The sequence below is a fragment of the Acipenser ruthenus genome, chromosome 4 (genome assembly GCF_902713425.1).
Source record: "Acipenser ruthenus chromosome 4, fAciRut3.2 maternal haplotype, whole genome shotgun sequence".
NCBI lineage: Eukaryota > Metazoa > Chordata > Actinopteri > Acipenseriformes > Acipenseridae > Acipenser > Acipenser ruthenus.
In genome coordinates this window covers 81,130,999-81,154,282 of record NC_081192.1, presented here as the reverse complement: position 1 = coordinate 81,154,282, position 23,284 = coordinate 81,130,999, and the positions used below count along the sequence as shown (strand labels likewise).

General features: G+C 38.6%; 1 protein-coding gene across 1 annotated transcript; it reads left to right on the top strand.

Moving 5' to 3' along the window:
• Window positions 1-2,739: 2,739 nt before the first annotated feature.
• On the top strand, window positions 2,740-14,535 carry LOC117399428 (nuclear receptor subfamily 1 group D member 2). Its single transcript, XM_033998559.3, has 8 exons — window positions 2,740-3,135; window positions 6,400-6,630; window positions 7,036-7,124; window positions 8,481-8,625; window positions 8,770-9,500; window positions 11,131-11,316; window positions 11,768-11,978; window positions 13,437-14,535. The coding sequence occupies exons 1-8, from the start codon at window positions 3,117-3,119 to the stop codon at window positions 13,631-13,633; spliced, it is 1,809 nt and encodes a 602-aa protein (XP_033854450.3). The 5' UTR covers window positions 2,740-3,116; the 3' UTR covers window positions 13,634-14,535.
• Window positions 14,536-23,284: the final 8,749 nt, after the last annotated feature.

Below are 23,284 nucleotides of genomic sequence, written 5' to 3'. Positions count from 1 at the left end.
AGTCCAGCAGTCTACCTGAAGTCCAATTACATTACACTGCTGTTAAATCATAGTTCTTTCTTAATATGGGTGTACTTGTATGATGATGAATTTTGGTGCTCATGACAGGTGTTTTTTATAAGGAGGACTTCGGTCCACAGTAGCACATTACCCCACACACAGGGTGAGAAGCAGATCTCCATGCCCATCCAATACACTATTTTTAAAATTGCCTACAGTGCCCGTCCAATAGAAATTGTTATTCTGTAACATGCATCCAACTACAGCCAACCTACTGTAACAAAACAAACTGAAAGGGTCCCCCTAAGAGTTATGATTAGCAGTCTACTCTGTAAACTCTGCAAGGAGAGGAAGACCAGCGATTGGATATAGCTAGGGCTTCTGATTTTCGGTTTTAACAGTTAAAAACCGATAAAACCCCTGATACAAAAATAAAATTAAATTGGTGTATAGACAATTAGCACAGGAAAACAACGGAAAAACACTGGAAATGGTTCCTCAATTTACGATGACTTCACCCCTTTCCCATTTAAAAAAAAAAAAAAAACTACTACAAAAGAAAATAAAAGGTATCTATCATTGATTCGTTCTGAATTCTTTAAACCCACCCCAACTACTGAGTGGAGTCAATTTCCTGCATTTCTGTTGAGATTTAAAATGAGATTACAATTAGGAGTGGATGCTTGTTCACAGAATTTAAATCTGTATTACAGTTAAGATACAGAGGATTTAAAACAGAATTGCAAATTGTGGCGAAATGACAAAAAAAATACCTACACTCAAAAACCTCAGACGCACCACCCATCAAGCTGCGGCCTCGCTGGGTAACCCTCACCTGGCAAGAGGTTGCGGAGCCTAGATGCGGGAGGTTGGCCTCATCGAGCTGTCCGACAGCCCATGGAACACGCCCATCTTCCTGCTGTCCAAGAAGGACAGGGGCTGGCAATTCTGCGTCAAGTACCAGCAGCTGAACAATGTGACCCAGAAAGACTCTCCTGCCCCGCATCGACGAGTCCTTGGACCTGGTCGCTGGGTCTTTCTGGATCAGCTTGCTGCTGTTGGCAGGTGGAGCTTGCCCTAGAGGCCCTGCCCAAGACAGCTTACTCCACCGGCCAGGAGCTGTGGCAGTTCAAGGTCATGCCCTTTGGCCTGTGTAACGCTCCAGCCACCTTCGAGCCCCTCAGGGTGAAGGTGCTGAACAGTTGCAGGTGGCAGGTCTGAAGCTCCAACCCAACAAATACTGCTTTATGCAGCTGGAGGTCACCTGGCAGCAGTACTGCTCAGTGTAGTGCAGTCAGAGATAACAGCTGCAGCAGCCAGTGTGTTAGTTCTCATTGGTTGTGTTATGTCTGTATCTGTATAGGTCTTTTCTGTGCTTAATGTAAATGGCATTGATCATGAGCACTATGGCAACTCGAAATTCATCATAGGATCAGTAGTCCCAAAACAGAACTAAAATACAGAACACAGGCACAAATATGGATCCCAGTTAATACATTTTCCAATATCCTTTGCACTCCTGAATGGGATAAAACTTGTGGTGGGTGGGTGGAAGTCTACTGGATGCCCCTTCTAACCATTTTATTCCATTGATTGGCGTTTAGGTACCAAACTCTATTTGCATGCTGCATTAAAGCACCATTGGCCGTCCGTTTTGCATTATTTTGAGATATGCGTATGTGTCAATGGTTCATTACTTGCGCTTTTATTAATGTATTTTTAAAATGTGAACTTTTGGTATTATAAATTAGATGTACTTTTAAAACATAAAAACACATGTCAAAATAATGCAAAATTCGGCATGATATACTTAACACTTTTAGAGGTTTTAGAGCAGAGCATTTACAGCAGAGCAGCTGAAGATTCAATTACTTCCGGATTGGAAGTCTGTGGCAGTAAGTATAGAAATATTTCGGTTTTGAGGTGACGGATGATGGAATAGTAGTAAAACAATATAACAATACTGTTTTTGTAATCTAAAAAAAAATATGTAATAATTATGCTCAAATATGTAAATTGTTACGTGCTTAAATGATGTGTGTTTCTGTGGGGTAAAATCTTGAGAACCCAAAAAACTAACAAGCAAACAACACATTGTATTACTTCCCGCAATCCTGATCTACTGAAAACAGTAACATTCTGTATGTTATACATGTATTTATTGTATAATTTGGCGCAAAGCACTTTTGAGAAGAAAACAACGTTTTTATTGTAGCTAAATAAATAAATACATAAATAAAAAATAAAACACAAGAAAATTGTAACATTAAACTTTCTTTCTGTTGTTTTTTTTTTAAATGTTCCATTCAAAAAGTAAATGGAAAGATAGGATATTAACCCACCACATCTAAAAATTCAAAAATGATTAATATTTTAAGGTAATGTAATAATATTATGACATAGTTTAAATTGACCCTAGCAGAGCATTGTGATTGGTTAAAAATGATAATTTCCTTTTTGTGTGACGAAATGGTAATGCCTAAACTCCAGTTGGTCTTGTTTTGAAGATCGATTTTTTAAAAAATATATTTTTGTTATCAGAAATCTGGCAACGCTAACGGTTGGGTGCTGCGACTCAATGACAGATTCGGGGGGGACAACCCTTCTTCCTGGCCGTTGCCACATAACTGTCTTCCTCTTTCCCTTTCATCTGAAAAAGTGTGTCACTGGGTTAAAGCGAGTCAAAAAAGCTGGGCTGGAGGAGGAGCTGTTGCATGCAGACAGAACTGGGTCACATGACAACATTTTACTCCGTACATTCTGTTCTACAGACTGGAACAGCAGTGAGGCAGAAAGCTATCTTGCAATTTAGCAGGTTGTCATTTTTGTTTGTTTTTTTTTTACAGTAAGATACTAGGGTACAGACTGACCAAGACAAGATTACTGAAATAGGCAATCGTTGATATAGACAAGATAGAGGAAGAAAAGAAATTCAACAAGAGGAAGATATTTATTTTTCTTTTTTATGAAAAATATTCGCAAATAACAATGCAGAAACGAGCTGGTACGCTGTTGTCAATGTACATTTAAACCTGACTTTCGTATGTGATATTTACTTTTTGTTTGATATATGAAACGAAGTACTTGTAGCTCTGCCGAGAGAAAATACGAAAGACATGGAATCAACTAAAGCTGGTGAGTTTTAAGAATGTCTTTTTATACTGGTGTGATTTTTTTTGTAATGAATCGGCATGACTACGAATGGTATAAATAGAAAATGATGTTAAAAACAAGATGGCTTTCAGACTAATCAGTTATATTTTCACTGTCAAATGATTTCGATTTGATTGTATAATGAATACATTATTTACTTTGGTAATATTAATATCCATGGTGTCATATGGATTGGTGTGTTGTAGCAGGTTGTTGTTGTAATAGTTGGTGTTTCGACACATAAAGGCATAGGCTTTTTCTAAAAGCATTTAAAAAAAAAAAAAAAAAACGTGAACTTTTTAAAGGAACTGGGTTAGGTGTGTCACGGGTCCCGTTGCTATTCTCAAAACATCTGGCTACACCAGCAGTGCAGTTCCGGTACTCACATGGACAATTTCTCTAGCCATGTGCAGCTGTGTTTACGCGTCGGTCCTGATTGGGTGAGAGGAGCATTGACGCCTGTTTTGCATAATTCTACAGCGTGTGTGAGTGTAGGAGACTTGCGGCAGATACACGTGAGGAACCAAACCAGTTTTTTTGTGACCTAGTTACCACACGTGTGGGCGGGTATGTCCGTAAGAAGTCAGCGCCGCAAGAGAAATACTAATAATAATTAAAAAAAAAAACCTCACATTGAACGAACATGAGGTACCGGTACTTTGTATGGAAAATAATCAGGTTTATGTAACATTCTGCTTGACCTTTCGATTTGTTTGTAAAATAATAATAATAAAAAACATTAATCGTTAAGACGAATAGCAGTGTGCTTGCAGTTTTCCAATCACACAGAGAGAGAGAGAGAGAGACAGAGATTGATTATTTGCTTATAAATGTCATAAAGCTAGATAACAATTTTATTGATATTCTGTTCTTGTTGTATTAATCTGTGGACCTGGAGAATCCACTTTAATTTGCAAAAGGTCACTAGGCAGCTGATTTTGTTTGTTGGGTGTCCTGCTCAGAAGTATATAACGGAAACAAACGGTATTTAAGGTAGAACAATCTACTGTCATTAAACTCGTTCTGCAAAATTCTCAGAAATTAACTTTTTAGTAACTTACTGTAGCCCTAATTCCTGTAATTTCTCTGGTATTTGATTTACACTACACTCTGGGCACTTAGTATAGCCAACACAGGCGACACATATGAGAATAGGAACATATGCAAAACAAAATGCTGTAATTAAGCGCAAGTGGAGGGACAGTGTAGTGCTGGTTACTCTTTATAAAAATTTTGTTCTGATTGCAGATAACCCTTGTTTTATTGGAATATTACCATTAAAATGACCAGAGCCATCAGGGTCTATGTTAATAATGTAAATAGTAGCAGATCTTAAAACGGCACCTTTTTACTCCAGCTGGAATTTTGAATCAAGGTTTGTAGAATAGCTGGTTTTGGAGTTTAGGTGGTGGTATTTAGATCTGTTGCACATGGTAAATTCTGCTAGCAGTACTATTTTAGCATGAAGCTATCTGCACAGATAGGGATTATCTTGTGCAAGTTGTCCCATAACTGACCTCTTTGAAGCTGGACAGCCAGTCTTACAGACAGCAGGTTTATTACCTTTTAGGGTCCGCCCAATGTTAAATATCGTGCTGGCGACCTGGCCCTTTAAATCTTGTTACTCAGGCATGGAGAGAGACAGCCCTCATTGGAAAGAGGAGAGTCAGACCTTTAAAACAAACGTGTATTTCCAGTAGATGACCATGTTAGAAGATAGCCTTGAATGGGAGTGTTTTGGAATGTTGCTGCGGAGTTTAGGATGCACCTACCTCGGTGCAGTAAACAAACATTTTCACAAAAAATCTTTACACAATAAGAGAAATGGCAACATTTTGTTTTATTGTTTGTGGATCATATGCACGAGACCAGGCTGTTTAGGGTTATGTTGCCCTGGTCGCCACCTTGCTGGCTATTGAAGCCACAGTGAACAGCCACATCTTGTGCCACATGATCAAATAATCATGAAGAATAATTTGATTTTTTTTTTCTTTTTATTATCTTTTGCACATTTTCAGTTAATCCGTTTTTTTTGGGGGGTTGCTTTTGGTCCCTTTTGTACATATGACCATAATTCCTTTATTTTGTATCCAATTTGTTCAATTTCTTTCCATGTTCCCTACATGTTGAAGTTTCATTGTGCAATGTCAGATTTGAGCTGGCTATGCTAAAAATCTTTTTACAAACAATACATTTTTTTTCTCTAAAAAGTGTCTCTTTTTCTGTGGCTTTTGTTATCTGTACTGAACAGGGTGAGTTTCAGACTATTTCACCTGTTTTTAATGAAAGCCTAGTGTGTGCACATTAATTTCATGTATGACATGTACCTGTAACCTTTATAGTTGTTATAGCCACAAATCTAACAACAGTAAAAAAATAAAAAAAATAAAAAAACAGGCGAAAATAGCTCTGGCACTAAATTAATGGATTTAACAGCGGTTTGTCATCAAGTATTTTGATAAATGCCAGAAACAGTAATTCATAAAGTAATCTGTTGTTTAGAAAATACACCTGCTTCTTTACATCTCTTCTTCTCCCCACTCCTTTGCACATTGTTTTTATTTTATTTTAAATTAAATTATGTACCAAATAAATCATTGAGACTTCATATTTCCCACTGCAGTTACCAGTCTGATTGCAGTACACGTCTGCTTCAGCCAGCCTACACCCTTTATTGTTGTTTATGTAACAGTGTTATCCAACTGCATTTAGTAAGGAATGTGAGAAGCAATTCAATGGAATAGAAATATAAGCTTTAAGCATCTTGTACTTTCCATTCAGCTGGGTAGTAGCTCTCTACCAAAGTGCATTTTCTTAATTCACACGGTTGAGTGTTTAATTATTATTATTATTATTTCTTAGCAGACGCCCTTATCCAGGGCGACTTACAGTCGTAAACAAAAATACATTTGCATGAAAGGTTTTTCCACACTTATTTTTAGCCATATTTGAACCATTATTCAAATTGTGGTGGTTCTTGTAACAGGAACAGTACTTTTTCAAGTAATTCACGACAAATCAATGAGCTTAACTAATGCATCTACATTCTATTGAGAACAACTTGTTAATTTTTTTATGAACATATACCTGAATATACCACATGATGTAGCTGCATGTCATGCTTGTCTGCTTCTTTATGGTAAACTGATACCTAATTGGCTGAGATACTGAAGGCCATATTTTGGAAAACGCTTGTCCATTTGTGATGAAATGTTGACACCTTTTTCTGTTCTTTCATTCCTGTAGGGGGTGTAATAGCATACATCAGCTCCTCGATCTCGTCTTTAAGCCCGGAGTCCTGCCACAGCGACAGCTCCAGCAGTGGATACCAGTCTTCCTCGCCCTCCCTTCCCTCATCTCCCAGCAGGAGGGGGCACCCAACCGCAGAGATTCATGTGTCTGGGGGGGTCCAGAGCCACAGCACCCCTCACTCTACGACCAAAACCAGCCGTTCATCTGCCAAGTGTGGAATTACAAGTGAGTAACAACAATAATGAGTATCACAGTAAAGCACAGTTTTTCCTGTTAAATACCATATAATGTGTGTCCCCTGTCATTCATTGTTGTTGTTTCTGCTTGGGTTATTATCTGCTGGTTTCACAGACCTAGCACTAAATATTGGTGTGAATCGGGGTTTGTGAAACTAGACATGTATTTACTATGCTTTATAACTATACCAGAAAAAATAAGTTATTCTATTTGCTTTATTAAAATAGAAAAACTTCCATCAGGTACAACCTATTGAGACAAAAAGTCTGTTTACAGAAGTTTCATAGGTCTGCAAGTGCCAGAATCTTCTAGGGGTTTCAGATGTCTGGCATTCTCTGTGCACTCATGAAAATAATCAATTAATGATTAAAACATGTATGTTGCTCTTTCCAGAGATTCATGGCATGGTTCTGTTCTGTAAAGTGTGTGGAGATGTGGCATCTGGATTTCACTATGGGGTTCATGCATGTGAAGGATGCAAGGTAAGAGACACAGATGTCATACACTGCACTCCAATAAGCACTGCAATACCCTGTTTATGTTTTTGATATTTGCTTCAATAGGTACTGTAATGTGGAGCATGAAGGCCTTTTGATCACTATGTCATGAAAGCTTTTAAAGACTTTAAACTCCACACATATTCTCCATATATAAAACCATTAACCCTTAGCGGGCCTGTGTCGGACCTGGTCCGACATTGCAATTATTCCTATCTGGTCCAATGTCGGACCCTGTCTGACATCATCAAAAAGACGCAAAAAACGGGTTTCTAGTTGTTTTTTTTCTCCGGAAAAAGCCGAGAAAACCATTCAATGGCCGAGTGGGAGCGACAGGAGCCGAGACAAGCCGAAAAAAAAAAAGGGTGTATCTCATAAATAGTCATACTTGCCCCTGGCATCAGATAACGGCGGCCATAAGGAAACAAGCTGGCTGCTACTGCAACAGCGCAAAGAGAATATCACGGACATTTGCAGAGCTTTTTTCAGATGTTATAGTAATAAAACAATGACTTGGATCGCATTATTGAGGCGTTTGGTGAAAAAACTTGTGATCAGGAGATGATTGATCGGTATGTACGACTATTATTATTATTATTATTATTTATTTCTTAGCATATATGAAAGCTATAGCGTACGATAGGGTGGGGCTGGGCTGGAGATGCCTAGTGAGTGCTTTGTTGATATGCAGGGCCTTTTAAACTCGTTTGACTGTGGGGGAAAAAAAAACTTTTAAACAGTGTGTCTAAAATTAACTGTGTGTGTGAAAATAAATTGGACCCGACACGCCTGACACGCACTTAATAAATGGACTGCAAAGGGTTAACCCTTAACTACTGCGCTCAAACAAATAAGTAACTTGGCTTTTAGAGTGAAAAGAATGTTGACAGTCAAGTAGAGAGAGCTGAAAAGAGAACTGAAAGGAGAAAAAATGTCCTTGTGTTGGAAACTTGAAAAGGTCATCTAGATTTTCATCAGGTTAACAATAAGAAAAGCTTTATATGTGGAAGTGGGTCATTTCTACCTGCAGTGATTGACTCTATATCCTGAAAAACTTGCAAGTTTCTCGAAAAGTAGTTCAGCTGTTAGGTATATTTATAACTGTAACAAAGGAAAAGCTCCTGGGACATTGCACAATTCATTTGGATGGTTTCCTATGACTTACTGCCTTCTATGATTCGCTCCTTGCCATGCTGGAAAAAAACAATTTTATGGAGCTAAAGTTAGCCAGTTGAAAGAGGTGTATTGACAACCTTTGTTCAGAAATATAAAGAGGCTTCAAGCCGATATGCGTAGTGCAATATACACATCGACACAATCTGTTGTCTTCTTGATTTACAGGGTTTTTTTAGAAGAAGCATTCAGCAAAATATACAGTACAAGAAGTGCCTTAAGAATGAAAACTGTCCCGTCATGCGAATAAACAGAAACCGTTGTCAGCAGTGTCGCTTCAAGAAATGCTTATTAGTTGGAATGTCAAGAGACGGTAAGAAATCATGGCACATCTTAACTTTGCTTTAGTTGCCACTGCCTGGTTATGTCACCTTTCACAGTGATTCCTCAGTAGCCCAACAGTACTATATTGAAGTTTTATGATAATTCTACATTTTTTCATTCATTCATCTCGCAGCTGTTCGGTTTGGACGTATCCCGAAACGGGAAAAACAGCGCATGTTGTTAGAGATGCAGAGTGCCATGAATAATATGATGAACAACACCCATCTTAACGAGAAGCAGCTGCCTGCGGAGTCATCTCCAGAGCAACCTGGAGACTCTGCCACTTCATCCTCTTCCTCCTCCTCCTCCTCCTCCTCCTCCTCTTCCTCTTCCTTGAACTCACCCTTCCAGGAGCAGCAGCAGGAACCGGCCTCACTGCAGTCTGAACTTGAGGAGATGGAAACAGTCCAGACGCCCTCCCCATCCAGCTCTTCATCCAGCAGTGAAGAGGTCATCGGCACTGTCACAAGGGCCCACAAGGAGACCTTCCTGTACAACCAAGAGCAGCCCAGCCCTATGGAGAAAAATGTTGCAAGCCAGCAGGGCGGAGGGAGGATGAGTGTCGGCACTGAGGAGGAGCATGGCTGGTACACCAGGAACAGCCACAATGACTTCAGCAGCTATAACACCTACCACCACTTGGGCCAAGGGAACCTGCACATGCCCAAAGAGCATCACAGAGATGACACTCTGGCGCATTGTCCCAGCAGGCACGCCAATGGACTGACCAACGTCCACTGCCTTGGCTTTTCGAATGGCTTTTTGTACAATACCCTGAATGCCAGCAAAACGTCTGAGAACGATGCGATGGCCAAAAAGAGATTCAATGGGCCTGTGTGGACAGGAGGAAACAGGATGCATTTGGTAAGTGGAATTCTTAAGAGGTGTTTTTATATGTGGTGAAATGTAACTGCAAAATATGCTAGACTAGTACTAACAAAAGGTAGTTAGTTAATTGATAAAACACATTAAAGGTGGATTACTGGGAAATAATCAAACCCTATGAGAGATCACAGCTTTTCATTATTCTTAGGGGGAGATAATTAAACTCTGTAGACAAACTGTGTAATGTCTAGCGACTTCAGCATGAGCAAATCACAGGAACTGTAACCTTGATCAATAATATTTTTTAACAAACCACTTCTGTCATACATTTTATGTACAATCAGTACCCGTTGATCCATCACTCTCATTTAGGCGTCGGTCAGCACTGTAACAGATTGATTCTATTACAAAATACTACATAGAACTGGCACACGTGTTTTCTTTTTTTTTTTTTTTTTTTTTTAATTTAGTCGTCGCCAATTATTTTTACCCCGGTTTTCACCCCAATTTAGCATGCCCAATTATTATCTGTATCCCCGGCTCACCGCTCGCAACCCCCCCGCCGACTCAGGAAACGGAGGCTGAAACACGCGTCCTCCGAAACGTGCTCCTTCCAAGCCGTCATTTTTCGCACTGCAGATCCACAGCAATGCTACCAGACCTACAGTGCCGGAGGACAACACAGATCTGGCGGCTCCGCTGCAGAGCCACAGGCGCCCTATCGGCCACAGGGGTCGCTGATGCGCGGTGAGCCGTGGATTCCCCTGCCGACCTAAGCCCTCCCTACCCGGGCAGCGCTCAGCCAATTGTGCACCGCCCCCTAAGAACTCTCGGTCACGGTCAGCTGTGACATAGCCTGGATTCGAACCAGCGATCTCCAGGCTATAGGGCACATCCTGCAAGGAGCGCCTTTACTGGATGCGCCACTCGGGAGCCCCCGGCACACGTGTTTTCTGACTCTGTCTGTAGTTTTCTGTTACACTAGCACTACACTGCTTGTTATTAACTGTCATGTATCCGAACAAAGCCAAGTGCCTAGATTATAAACAAACGGGAAGCGGTGGGAACGCGCATATCAGTTACTGAACTGTGTACTGTATGTAGCCTACTGATATTCTTGTTTGTTAAAAGTTATAGTACTGTGTCATGTGTCGATATTGCATTTGATAAAATAAAATCAAGTGTTAGCTGACAGTATTGCTTGTATCATAAGTGCACTCACCCTTTATATTGTAAGTATAACACAGTTTTTTTAAGACTTTTTTTCATTACTTTAGGTTACAGTGTTGGAAGCTGTAGGTTTGCTGTGTATGTTTTTCACTGCTTGAAATACCATTTAAATATGTACTTAAATTGCAGTATAAACTGTGTGCATGTCATTGTAAAATATAATGTTGTTTGGAAAATACATTTTTATATTAAAGGTATGACCGTTTAGTAATTTCTGGTGTAATGGTGTTATATATATATATATATATATATATATATATATATATATATATATATATATATATATATATATATATATATATATATATATATTTCTGGATCAGCAACCTAATCTAGTGGGTCTTTAATAAAACTCACTCTCATTTATCTAGCAGAGGAACCTGTGACAGGAGGGGTCAGATAAACAAGTCTTTGCTGTAAATGTGTTTTTTTTCTTCAGGTGTGTCCTATGGGAATGTCCCCCTATGTTGACTCCAGTAAATCAGGACATGAAATGTGGGAGGAGTTTTCCATGAGCTTCACCTCTGCAGTACGAGAGGTGGTGGAGTTCGCAAAGCGTGTCCCTGGGTTCCGAGACCTCTCTCAGCACGACCAGGTCAGCCTGCTGAAGGCTGGCACATTTGAGGTGCGTACCTGTTCAGTATAAATAGATTTTAAAACATGTATTAAAAAACTGTGTAAACACTGATAAAAAACTGAACAATCAAATCCAAAATCCTTTTTATTTATTTATAAATCAGCTTCTATATATTTGTCTGTGGTCTTAAAGTTATACTTTCATACAAGGTTTAGGATTTAAATTCACCTTAATTCATAAAGAATTTGTTTGTGGCTACGTAAGGCCTGATTGTCAAAACTTACATTTTACATTTTAATATAATTTTAGTTGGGAATTGTAACTTAACCGAGCTGAACAGAACAGATTCAAGAAAAACAGATATTTACAGAAAGATGAGTTAATTCACTAGATTAAAATGGAACATTTTTCAAAGCAGTTTTTGAAAACCGGACCCATAGTTTGCTGACGTACATGGAACACTTCCTATCCTGATCTTGTATTTTGTTAACTTGAACAGGTTTTAATGGTGCGCTTTGCATCCTTGTTTGATGCTAAGGACCGTACTGTCACTTTCCTGAGTGGAAACAAATACAGTGTGGATGCACTGCGGTCCATGGGAGCAGGAGACTTGCTGAACTCAATGTTTGAGTTCAGCGAGAAGCTAATTGCTCTGCAGCTCAGTGAAGAGGAGATGAGCCTGTTCACAGCAGTCGTACTGGTTTCTGCTGGTAAGTAAAGGGCATTTTTCGCTTTCATGTCTGCTCGTGACATTTAAGGCATGGTGATTTGATAGCACGGTTTCTATAAATTGTTCTGCGAATGAAATCTAATCATGCAAGTATTGACATTTTGGTTTGTAGTATTATTCTACACATGTATGTAATTTGTAAATACATCTTTAGCTGTTGGCTGGATGTAGCCATATATTTCAAGCTGCCACAAAGTGTGTAATATGACTGAAAGTAACAATATATCCTTCATGCATGTTTCTTAGTATATTCTTTGTTGTCATTCAGTACACAAATTAAGATGCTTTATTTCAGTTTCCTTAAATAAATAAGGAAGTATGGATAGGGCTTTTAACATCTTTTTAAGTTTTTAAAAAGATAGTATAGTATAATTAGGGCTTCTGATTTTCGGTTTTAACCGGTAAAACCTGATAAAACACCCCCGATACAAAAAAATGAAATCGATGGATAGCCAATAAACACCAGAAAACACCAGAAAAACTGGTTTCATGTTGACTTTACCCTTTTCACATTTAAAAAAATAAAACCTATTACAAAAATAATAATAAATACATTTCCCTGTGCTGCTGGGCAATGTCCCGCCTTCCTGACTTGTATCTGTCATTGATTCGTTCTGAATACTTTAAACCCACCCCAACTACTGAGTGACAGCACATTCCTACATTTCTATTGGAGACTCCGCTTGTGAGATTTAAAACAAGATTACAATCAGGATGGAGGCTTGTTAGTGGGATTTAAAACTGTATTACAGTTAAAATACGGAGGATTTAAAACAAAATTGTGGCAAAATGTATAAAAATGCCTACACACAAAAACCCCAAAAGAATGTGCCCGTGACCATAGGGATTTCGTTGTGGAAGACAGCAGAGGAAAGAAGGTACAAGTTAAGCGTGCAAGTACTGTCGAGTTACTATACATATTTTGACCCACACACACACACACACACACAATAAAGAAAACACTCAAGCATTTTGGAACGTAACCGAAAACACTAATTTCATACAATATATCAAAAAAACGAAAGCTCCCAAAAAAAAAAGATTTACATAAAACTTGAAAATAGCTAAAAATAAGCACCGAAAAATACAATTAATAAAACCCAAAAAACAGAAATGCAAATCCAAAATATGCTGCAACATATTACTTCAGTTGAATCTTACTTTTGTTCTGTTACTAATAATAATTCTATTTATTTATTTATTTATTTATTTATTTATTTATACAACTTAACCAATTGACCTAGCTCTTCAGAAAGTCAGTTTTGTTCCAATTGATAAAAAATAAATTAAAAGATAAGCTCTTTAAATGCATGCACTCATACTTAACTCTCATTCTTTAAAAAAAAAAACTAGTATTCATATTTTTCTGTCTTGTTTTGTAAAAACCTCAACTAACTACTGAATAGTTGTCTCTGTAACACTATCTTTTTCTTTTCAGGCCGTTCAGGTCTAGAGAATGTGAACTCAGTTGAGGCACTGCAGGAAACTCTAATCCGAGCCCTCAGAACCTTAATAATGAAAAACCATCCCAATGAAGTCTCCATTTTTACCAAACTGCTTTTGAAGCTTCCTGACCTCCGCTCCCTCAACAACATGCACTCAGAGGAGCTGTTGGCCTTTAAAGTTCATCCATAGACTTTGATTTATTTGTGTAACTCATTCATCAACTCTGTTGTATATTTTGCTGCATCGAATGTTCACATGTATGTACATACTTTACAATCTTTGGATATTTGATTATAAAATGGTAAAAAGGCAGAACTAAAAAAGAAATCCTTGTACTGTATGGCTATTTGCCTGTTACAAAAAAAGAAAAGAAAAAGATGTTTGCTAGGACATATTTTCTGAAGCACCTTTTTGTTGAAAGAAAATATATGTAATGTTAGTGCAATATAAATGCTGTTTTTTTCTGTTTTGTCAATGTTTTAGTTATTTTCTTTAGATACTATATTATTTCCTAAGTTGATATTGCATAGGGTGTATTGTGGAGTAGTGTGTTCAAGCTATGGATGTGATTGCAACAGTTGTTAGCCTGTGCCTGCATAAACTAATAATGCCTGGCCCATGACAACAGGTTCAATGGTGTGTTAATACTATTACTACTACTACAAAAAAAGAAAGATTATAAAATGCGATAACTGCTGCTCATGCATGGCTACCCCGTATGATTGGACATTTTGTAGATTTAGTGCCTGCTTGTTCAGAAGTATGCATTGATAAGCTGAGTTACATTATGATTGTGGGTTTTATCCCATGATATGAAGGTGCAGTAGCTTTTTTATTTGAATGTATGCTAATTGTTCAATTCTGTATTAATGTTATTGTTATTAGTTTTTTGCTTGTGTAGACTGGAATGAATTTCAGTTTTTACCCTTTTACCTGCGCTGTTTGACACTGCCAGGTCCAGTATGACATCATTATAATGAGATCATGTTTAATGAAACAGCCCAACAGTTTACAACCTTTGATGGCTACTCAAAGCGACTGTACATTCTGCCATATGATTGCAGGCAGCTGATCAAGCTAATGCTAGTTCAGGGGGGGGGGGGGGGCGGGGCGGGGCGGGGCGGGGCGGGGCGGGGGGGGTGGGGAACGGGACGTCATTGAGATGGGGTGGGAATAAGCAACCCTTGAATGTAACCTGCTTTGGAATAGCAGATGGAGAAAGCGTTCAATTTACACGATTTCTTTTGGAACGCTTTTATAGCTCTTTTTTCATTGTTATTCTCATCAGCAAAAATGTCTTGTCCCGTACTCTATTTTAAGTGTGATCATCTTGTCTCAAAATTGTACACTACTTTATCAGTTGTACATCAGTGTGTGTATGTAATTATATATATATATATATATATATATATATATATATATATATATAATGTAAACCGGACGGCACTCACGGTCATTCGTTGCCCCTTTAAACACAGACCCAGGACACAGGAATGGAGTTTTCAAACATGCTAACGCGCTATTTTTAATTCACAAAAACAAAATAAACACCTAGCTCTATACGAGCACGAACTAAACACACAGGAACCTAAACTAATTTGCAGGACGGCTAAGCCGTTTACCTGCTACACAAACTCTAACAAAACACAAAAAGGTTTTACACAATACCTTTTTCCCACTACGCTTGTGCACACTCTCAAACAGGCTCTTCACACACAGCAGCCCTGTGCAGCCTGACTGCACTCTTTAAATACCCTGCACCTGGTTCTAATTTACAATCACTACCAGGTGCAGGGGATAATTAACAATAAAACAATTAAACAACATGTAATTAAACAATTAAACCCAAAATGTGCCTCCGCACATGTTTTCTGCAGGGAGGATTTTAACCCCCCTCCCTGCTGTGTTACAATATATAAATATATATATGCAGGACCTAGTACATAAGCTACAATGTGTATGCCATTATTTTCATTCTTGCAGCCCTAATGAAAGCTTTATGAAAGTTATTTTTTGCATGTTGCAACATGGGTTGTGCAGTTAGAGGTAACAAAGGAAAAGCCTTATAGAGAAAGTTACAATATGGTTGTAGAAGAAAAAAAAAAAATGTTTAGAAAATGGTTGTTATCCTCCAATGGCTTGGATTTCCTCACTGATTATGCTGTTGTCAAATGCTATAGCTAGGCAGGGGGAAAAAATGGAAAAAGGTGTTTCTGTGGTGTGCTTTTATTGTGACTGATTGACATGATGGACCAAAATAAATTAAACTTGAACATTTTGAGTGCATTTGCTCTTTCACTCTGTGGCTTGCAGTGTGCAGGTGCAGGAGTGATGCGGTGACTAATGAAAAGGCAGACAACAAGAATCCAAGTGCAACGGTGGTTTATTTATAATCCCGGTCTGGCAACCGCATTATTATTGCAACACAAACACTCATGATACGTTTTCACACAAATCACAGGTCCTTCCAGGTTGTTCTCTAACCAAAATGAAGGAACAGATTACGTCGCTTCGTCTTGTTCTCTTCTGAGTTAGGTCGAGGGTTGAGCGGTGAGCCAGGTTGAATAATAATTCCGAAAATTGGGAGAAAATTGGAAAATGAATACAAATAATTGTTAAAAAAAAACAACAAAAAAAAACATTTAAAGTTGGCCCCTTTTACTTCATGCATCCCTGATGCACAGTACCACTGTGTTAAGCATCTTTGTTCAGCATACTAAATTTGACGGTGTATGGAGGCTGAGGAAGACAGCAGCTCAAGAAGAATGTGACATCTGAAAGGCGTCAGTCAGTATCTGAATGTTTTGGCAACCAGTACCCAGATTGAATTGTATCCGCCTTCCAATCTAAGTACCCACAATTTTTAACCGGCACCACCAGCAAACAGACTTAAAGTACGATTGAGCTACAGGAGACTTGATGACATATTTTAGACATGGAGGATTGCTAATCAGGTACTAGTATTAAAATCATTTAGAAATAGTAGAATACATTAAAAACATGCTAAATAATTCCTTAGCAATAATCTGTGCTGCAATAGCTGTATGTTATTAGCGACTGGTGATTTGCACAACAGTTAATGCATCAGCTTTGTTTTTTTTTAAATGGCATAAATCCATTTGTTTCTCAATTTTATAACTTCACTGCTTGAAAAAGCAGTTTGAATAGCTCATATCTTTGAGAGAAGTTCCATATCCTGGGACTCATAAAGAACCGCACCGTAAGGGGGTTTCCATAGGAATTAACACAGAAGGGATTCAGTCTTCCCTTTCGGAGCCACCTTCAGATCATGAGGTAAGGGGTATGGTTTACATGCAAGTGAGTTTGCTAAAAAATGTTGTACAAATCTTCTAGATACACGGTAAGAAAGAATGATTATAACAAAATATACAGAAAACACAATGTGTATATTTAGAGTTTTCTTGTGTGTTGTGCATGTACAGTATAGTAGAATGTATATGGAAAATGTACTCAGTTATAACCTATGCAATATATAGAACCGTATTTGAAATTTCACAGCACAATAGCCATATTTGTTCTGTGTTTTAATGCAGATTATTGGTGAACTCTAATCAAGTTAACTTCGCTTATCTCCTTATGACCCTTTAAAGTGACATTAAGTTTTGACAGTACAAGTACAGTCGCAGACAAAAGTATTGACACCCTATTGACAAGTATTTAGTAAACTTTAACCACTTTTTTATAAAACAAACAAAATACACAATTTCTAGTCATTTAACAAATAATCTTCATTTTTTTTCATTTAAAGTATTTGTTCATGACAAAAGTATTGGCACCCCTGCTTTAGTATTTTGTGTGTCCTCCTTTTGCTTTTATTACAGCTTTAAGGCGTTTATGATAATTCTTAACCAGTATGTTACATCTTGTTGGTGAAATCTGGGCCCATTCTGTCTTGCATGTCCTTCAGCTTGGACAGATTGGATACACAATGTTTGGCTACAGCTCTTTTTAGATCAGTCCAAAGCATATCTTGGTTTTCTTCAATAATTCCACAGTTGGCTTAGCCCCTATGCTTTGGGTCGTTGTGTTGGATGATAAACTGCCTGCCAATCAGACAAGCAGATGGTATTGTATTTTGTAGAATGTTTTGATATATGGCTGCATTCATTCACACAAATGTCTCCAGTCCCTGAACTACTAAAACATTCCCATATCATGATCGAACCAACTCCATGTTTAACTGTAGGTACAAGGTTTTCTTTATTGACTTTCCTTTTTTTTCTCCAAACATACTGTGGTCTAGTTTTGAGGAAAAGTTATATTTAGGGCTTCTGATTTTCGGTTTTAACCTATAAAACTCGATAAAAACACCCTCGATACAAAATAAATGAAATCGGTAGCTAGCCAATAAACACCAGAAGAAAACCGGAAAAACTGTGGAAATGGTTAATCAATTCACGTTGACTTTACCCTTTTACAATTAAAAAATAAAACCTACTACAAAAATTAAATACATTTCCCAGCGCTGCTGGGCAATGTCCCGCCCTCCTGACTTGCATCTATAATTGATTCGTTCTCAATACTTTAAACCCGCCCCAACTACTGAATGACAGCACATTCCTACATTTCTACTGGCGACTCTGCTTGCGAGATTTAAAATGAGATTACAATCAGGATGGAGGCTTGTTAGCGGGATTTCAAACTATATTACAGTTAAGATACGGAGGATTTAAAACAGAAGTGTGGTGAAATGTACAAAAATGCCTACACAAAAAAAAACACCAGAAGAATGTGCCCGTGACCATAGGGATTTTGTTGTGGAAGACAGCAAAGGAAAGAAGGTACTGTCAAGTACAGTGCAAGTACTGTCAAGTTACTACTATACATGTTTTGACACAAAAAAAACACCCAAGAATTTTGGAAAGTAACCGAAAACACATTTCATACAGTATATCAAAAACGAAAGCCCAGGAAAAAAAAAAGACATAAAAATCAAAAATAGCTAAAAATAAGCACCGAAAAATACAATTATAAAACCCGAAAAACAGAAGCCCAAGTTATATTTCAGTTTCATTGGGCCAGATCATTTTGTTGAAGAATGCTTCAGATTCCTGTTCATATTTCTTGGCAAATTTTAGACGGTTTGTTTTATGCATTTTATTTAAAAGTGGTTTGCAGGGAGGTCTATGTGCACACAACTCTTCTGTGCAGGCGCCTTTGTACAGTTATTTCGAGCACTATATGCCTGATGCTTTTACATTTTTAAATCCTTGGCTGTTAATCTTGGATTATTGTTTTACCTGCTTGGAAAGTTATCCTACCTGCTGTACCCATAATTTTCTTTGGACGTCCACTTCTAAGTGTTTCAGTTGAATTTGTTTTGTGGTATTTCTTGATTATTGCTCTGATTGTGGATTTTGGTATTCCATGTTTCTTTGATACTGTTCTGTAGCCATTTCCTTTGTTGTAGTTTGGTATGAGTGCTATTTATCAAACGTGAATCCATCTCCTTTGTCTTGACCATCATCTGCTGTGTTGCCAAAACGCTCTTCTTCAACGTTAGAAATAATGACTTCTTTTTCTGGCTATTGACATTATAATGCAGATGAATTACTGTGTAATGGTTTTCAATCAATTTATATATATATATATATATATATATATATATATATATATATATATATATATATAATTAGTTCTATTACATTTTAACAAACTTTTAACGTAAAGGTGCCAATACTTTTGTCATGAACATTTTAAAATTGCTTAAGTGCTTTTTGATTTTTTATAAAGATTGTTGGTTAAACTGCTGATTAAACATGTGTATATTTGTCTTTGTCATATTAATTAGTGGCTAATGTTAACTAAATGCTTGTATTTAACATGTATTTATAGTAAGTGTAGGGTGCTAATACTTTTTGTCTGCGACTGTATATGATGAAAGAATCCAATCATATGTTATGTGGACCACATTAATGTCCAGTTTTCAGTTTTTTACTTAGTATGCAGTTTCCGTTTGTAAAAGTAAAATTAAACTGACAAACAATGGTTATGAAAGAACCTAGAAAACAATTCACAAAAATAGGCACAGTAGCTTTGATGAACCGCTGGAGGGAGCTGTAGTCTCACTGAAGAATCGGAACAGTACAGTTTAACCCAAATGAAACTAATGAGCTTTTCATGTCATTTATAAGCTGTGCCTAATGGGGGCAGCAAGAACATTGCTGTAGAAATGGGAGAAACTTAATGGTAGCTTCTAAGGAAAGATACACACAATAAATGTTTTCTCTCCAATAAGAATACATTTATCTGCCACTTGGAATGTCCAGCACAATCAACACCAATATTAAACATGAATAATAAAATAACTCTAGAATAAGAATGATTGGTTGATTCTAATTTAATCACACCCTGGTACACGAGTTTCCAATTACCTGAGTAGTGCTTGGTTTTGATGTTGAAAATAAGTATGAATTACTGTCCATGTATAGACACAACACAATTATTGTATCTATTTAACAGGATTACATTTAAAATGGTTCAAATACTAATACATTGTAAATGTATTGTATGTGCTTGGGATTGTTGAAAAGAAACATTAATGTATCATTTTATTTTGAGCAATATTATGAATTTGAAGGCCTATGTTGGAGTTTTTACTTTGGAGGTTTCTTCAATAATTCACAAGAAATTGTACCGCATACCCTTTTAAAATTTTATACCACATCAAGAAGCGCTTGCTGTGAAGGATCATCATTATCTGCAGTAGAATATGGTACTTTTACATCCCTGTTTGCGGCTCACGGAAAGAGGCAGAGGTGAAAGACATAACACTTCCAGTGAGTGGCTCATTATATTTATACTGGCAAACAGTAGAAAAATGTGATGTAAGTTCACAGTGCCAAGCATGATTTTGAGAGGGATGAAGCTTGTGTGGTAGGTCATTTAAACTGGTAAGGCAACAAGACCTGGTTTCTGATGAGTTTCATATAGGTTCACCATTTGGGCTAACCGGGACAGTTTTTTATGCAAGTAAAAAAAAAAAAAAAAGAAAAAAAGAAAAACTGTTCCAAATTGTCCCAGTGAACATTGGTGCCTAACCCTTGCACATAATGAATACAACATTTCTGTTATTTTGCTCATTTGTACCATTTCCCCATATAGGCATTAATATCTGTCAGTGGGGGGCTCCCGAGTGGCGCATCCAATACACTCCGCATGGAGTGCAGGATGCGCCCTATAGCCTGGTGATCCCCAGTTCAAGTCCAAGCTATTCCACTGCCGACCATGGAGGGGAGTTCCCAGGGGGCGGCGCACAATTGGCAGAGCACCATCCGCGTGGGGAGGGCTTAGGTCAGCCAGGGTGTCCTCAGCTCACCATGCACCAGCAACCCCTGTAGACTGGCCGGGTGCCTACGGGTCTGCCTGTAAGTTGCCCAGAGCTGCATGGTCCTCTGACGCTGCACCTCTGAGCCTGCAGAGTGAACAGAAGCAGACGGCTGACGGCACACGTTTCGGAGGACGCGTGTGTCCATCTTCGTCTCTCCCGAGTCAGTGCAGGGGTGACAGCGGTAAGCCAGGTTGAAATAAAAAAAATAATTGGGCTTTCCAAATTGGGGAGAAAATTAGAAAAAATAATTGTCAATTCAAAATTTATATAAAAAATATATATACAGGTAGTGGACAAAAAAATTGAAACACCTGGGTAAATGAGGGACACCAAGTATATTGAAAGCAAGGGCTTCCACACAGGTGTGGCTCATGCGTTAATTAAGCAAATAACATCCCAGCATGCTTAGGGTCATGTATAAAAATGCTGGACAGGCCTGGTTGCCTATAATTATGGCTAGCATGGCTGCAAGAGGAGACCTCAGTGACTTTGAAAGAGGGGTGATTGTTGGGGTGCGTTTGGCATGAGCTTCAGTGACCAAGACAGCTCAACTTGCTGATGTTTCACGAGCAATGGTGTATTTGGCTTCTTTAGCCCCCTGGCAGCTCTCAGTGGGGTCGGGATTAGCCATGCAAATTACTTCCGGGGGTAGGGGCAGTTCAGTTTCAATCAAGTTCCAGTCTCTCTGCCAATAGCTTGCGCTGCTCTGTTTGGTCAGGTAAAAAAGGGCGTGACCAGAGCGGTATGGGCAATTCCGTTAGGTAGCTTGCATGTCAATCGCTCCTTCTTTTCTATTTATACACCCAGCACTGCTTCCGTCCTTCATCTGTGTTTGTTTTTGTCCTCCTCCTCCACTTCCTCTTATTTCTAATACCTCTCTGTCCGCACAGGGATCCCTCTGGGGGGGGAAGTGATTTTCAGCCTCCTGCCCAAGTCACTGCCGTCCCCGGCGGTTCCTCGTCGACTAGAGGGGACCCCCGGCCACAACTATCCTGTTGCAGCTCATGCGCTAGCCTCACCAAGGTCACAACCTTGCTATCCCATCTACCTAGTTTCTTTTCAGGTCCGAGCACCTTTCTGCCCCTTCTGGCTGGCCGAGTCACCACCTGCCGAGCCGGGCCCCGCCACGGGGGGGGGGGGGGGGGGGGGGGGGGGTGTTTCTCTATTTTCGTCTCTCCACACCGCCCAGTTGCCAGCCATGCTGCCTGGGGATGCTGCACTGAGTAGTGACGGATCTATCCCTTTGTCTTTTATGTCTCTCATCGAGAGTGTCTTTTATGTTTGTCTTCCCATTCTCCTTGTTCGTCCAGCAGCTAGCCTGGTTCCGACCTGGACTGAGAGCTTTGTCCTTATTTGTTCTGTCTCGCATTCTCAATAGCCGGCCAGCAGCCAGAGGATGCTGCCTGACCCGGTGAGACGTGAGAGGTCAGAGTGTTATATGTCGTTGTCTTGTCCAGCTCTTCTCATCTCAAGCTATCCAGCTTTATGTCTGTAATTCTGTGTTACACAAGCACCCCCGTTCCTCAAATTAAATCCCCCTTATTCTGCACTAATCAAGCCCTTGTAAGCGACCAGTGAATTCCACTACCTGGATATATCTGTCAGTGGGCATTGCCTGCCACATAACTGGGCAACATGGCAGTAAAGAGTCCTGATCCAGCTTCTTGAAACATGCACTTGCATTTAAGGGAAGACAAGCAAGGTTTTTGGACCTGGATGGAGGTTTATTTGGTTCAGTTAAACGATTAATGGTTACATAAGAACATAAGAAATTCAAGAACGGGAAAAGGCCATTCGGTCCACCTATGCTAGAACAAAGATCATTGAGCCAGATTTTCTAATGTGGGCATACATTTACTACGGAGTGGGCAGTTTGTTTGCATTTTATCCACAGTGAAAAATATAGGTCCTGGTTTGGAAAGAACACATTTTCCACAGAAGGTAAAAGTTAGCAATTATAGAGGTATAAAATTGTTTCACTCATTGAGCTGGTCTCCTTAATTGCATCCTCTTTTTCTTAATATGTATCTTTAATGATGTTTTCCACAACATTTAAAGTGTAAAATGTTTTAGATTTCATTTTCCTGGGTTTTACACCTTACCTTTGGCAGATACATGCTTCTACTTGCAGCTGTCTGCCTTGATCCTTTAATTTCCTACCTTTCTTCAAAATGCATTAACAGTACAGAATACTAAACTCTCCAAATCATAACAAAATCTATCTACGCTCACCAGTATTAACCTTTTTAGGACCTCAATCAAAATGAGTACCTAGGGATTAACATAAAGATTACAGAGGGAGAATGTTAGACTATCACTTGATGCAATAACATTCTTACTGTAAAACATGGAGATTTGAATTTAGATTGTGAATTAACAAAATGCTAAAAAAAAAAAAAAAAATTCACATTGTCTCAGAACAGTTTCAAAAGAACATTAACCTCTGACCCTTGAAACATTTTAATACTGTACTGAAAATGGAGGTCAGA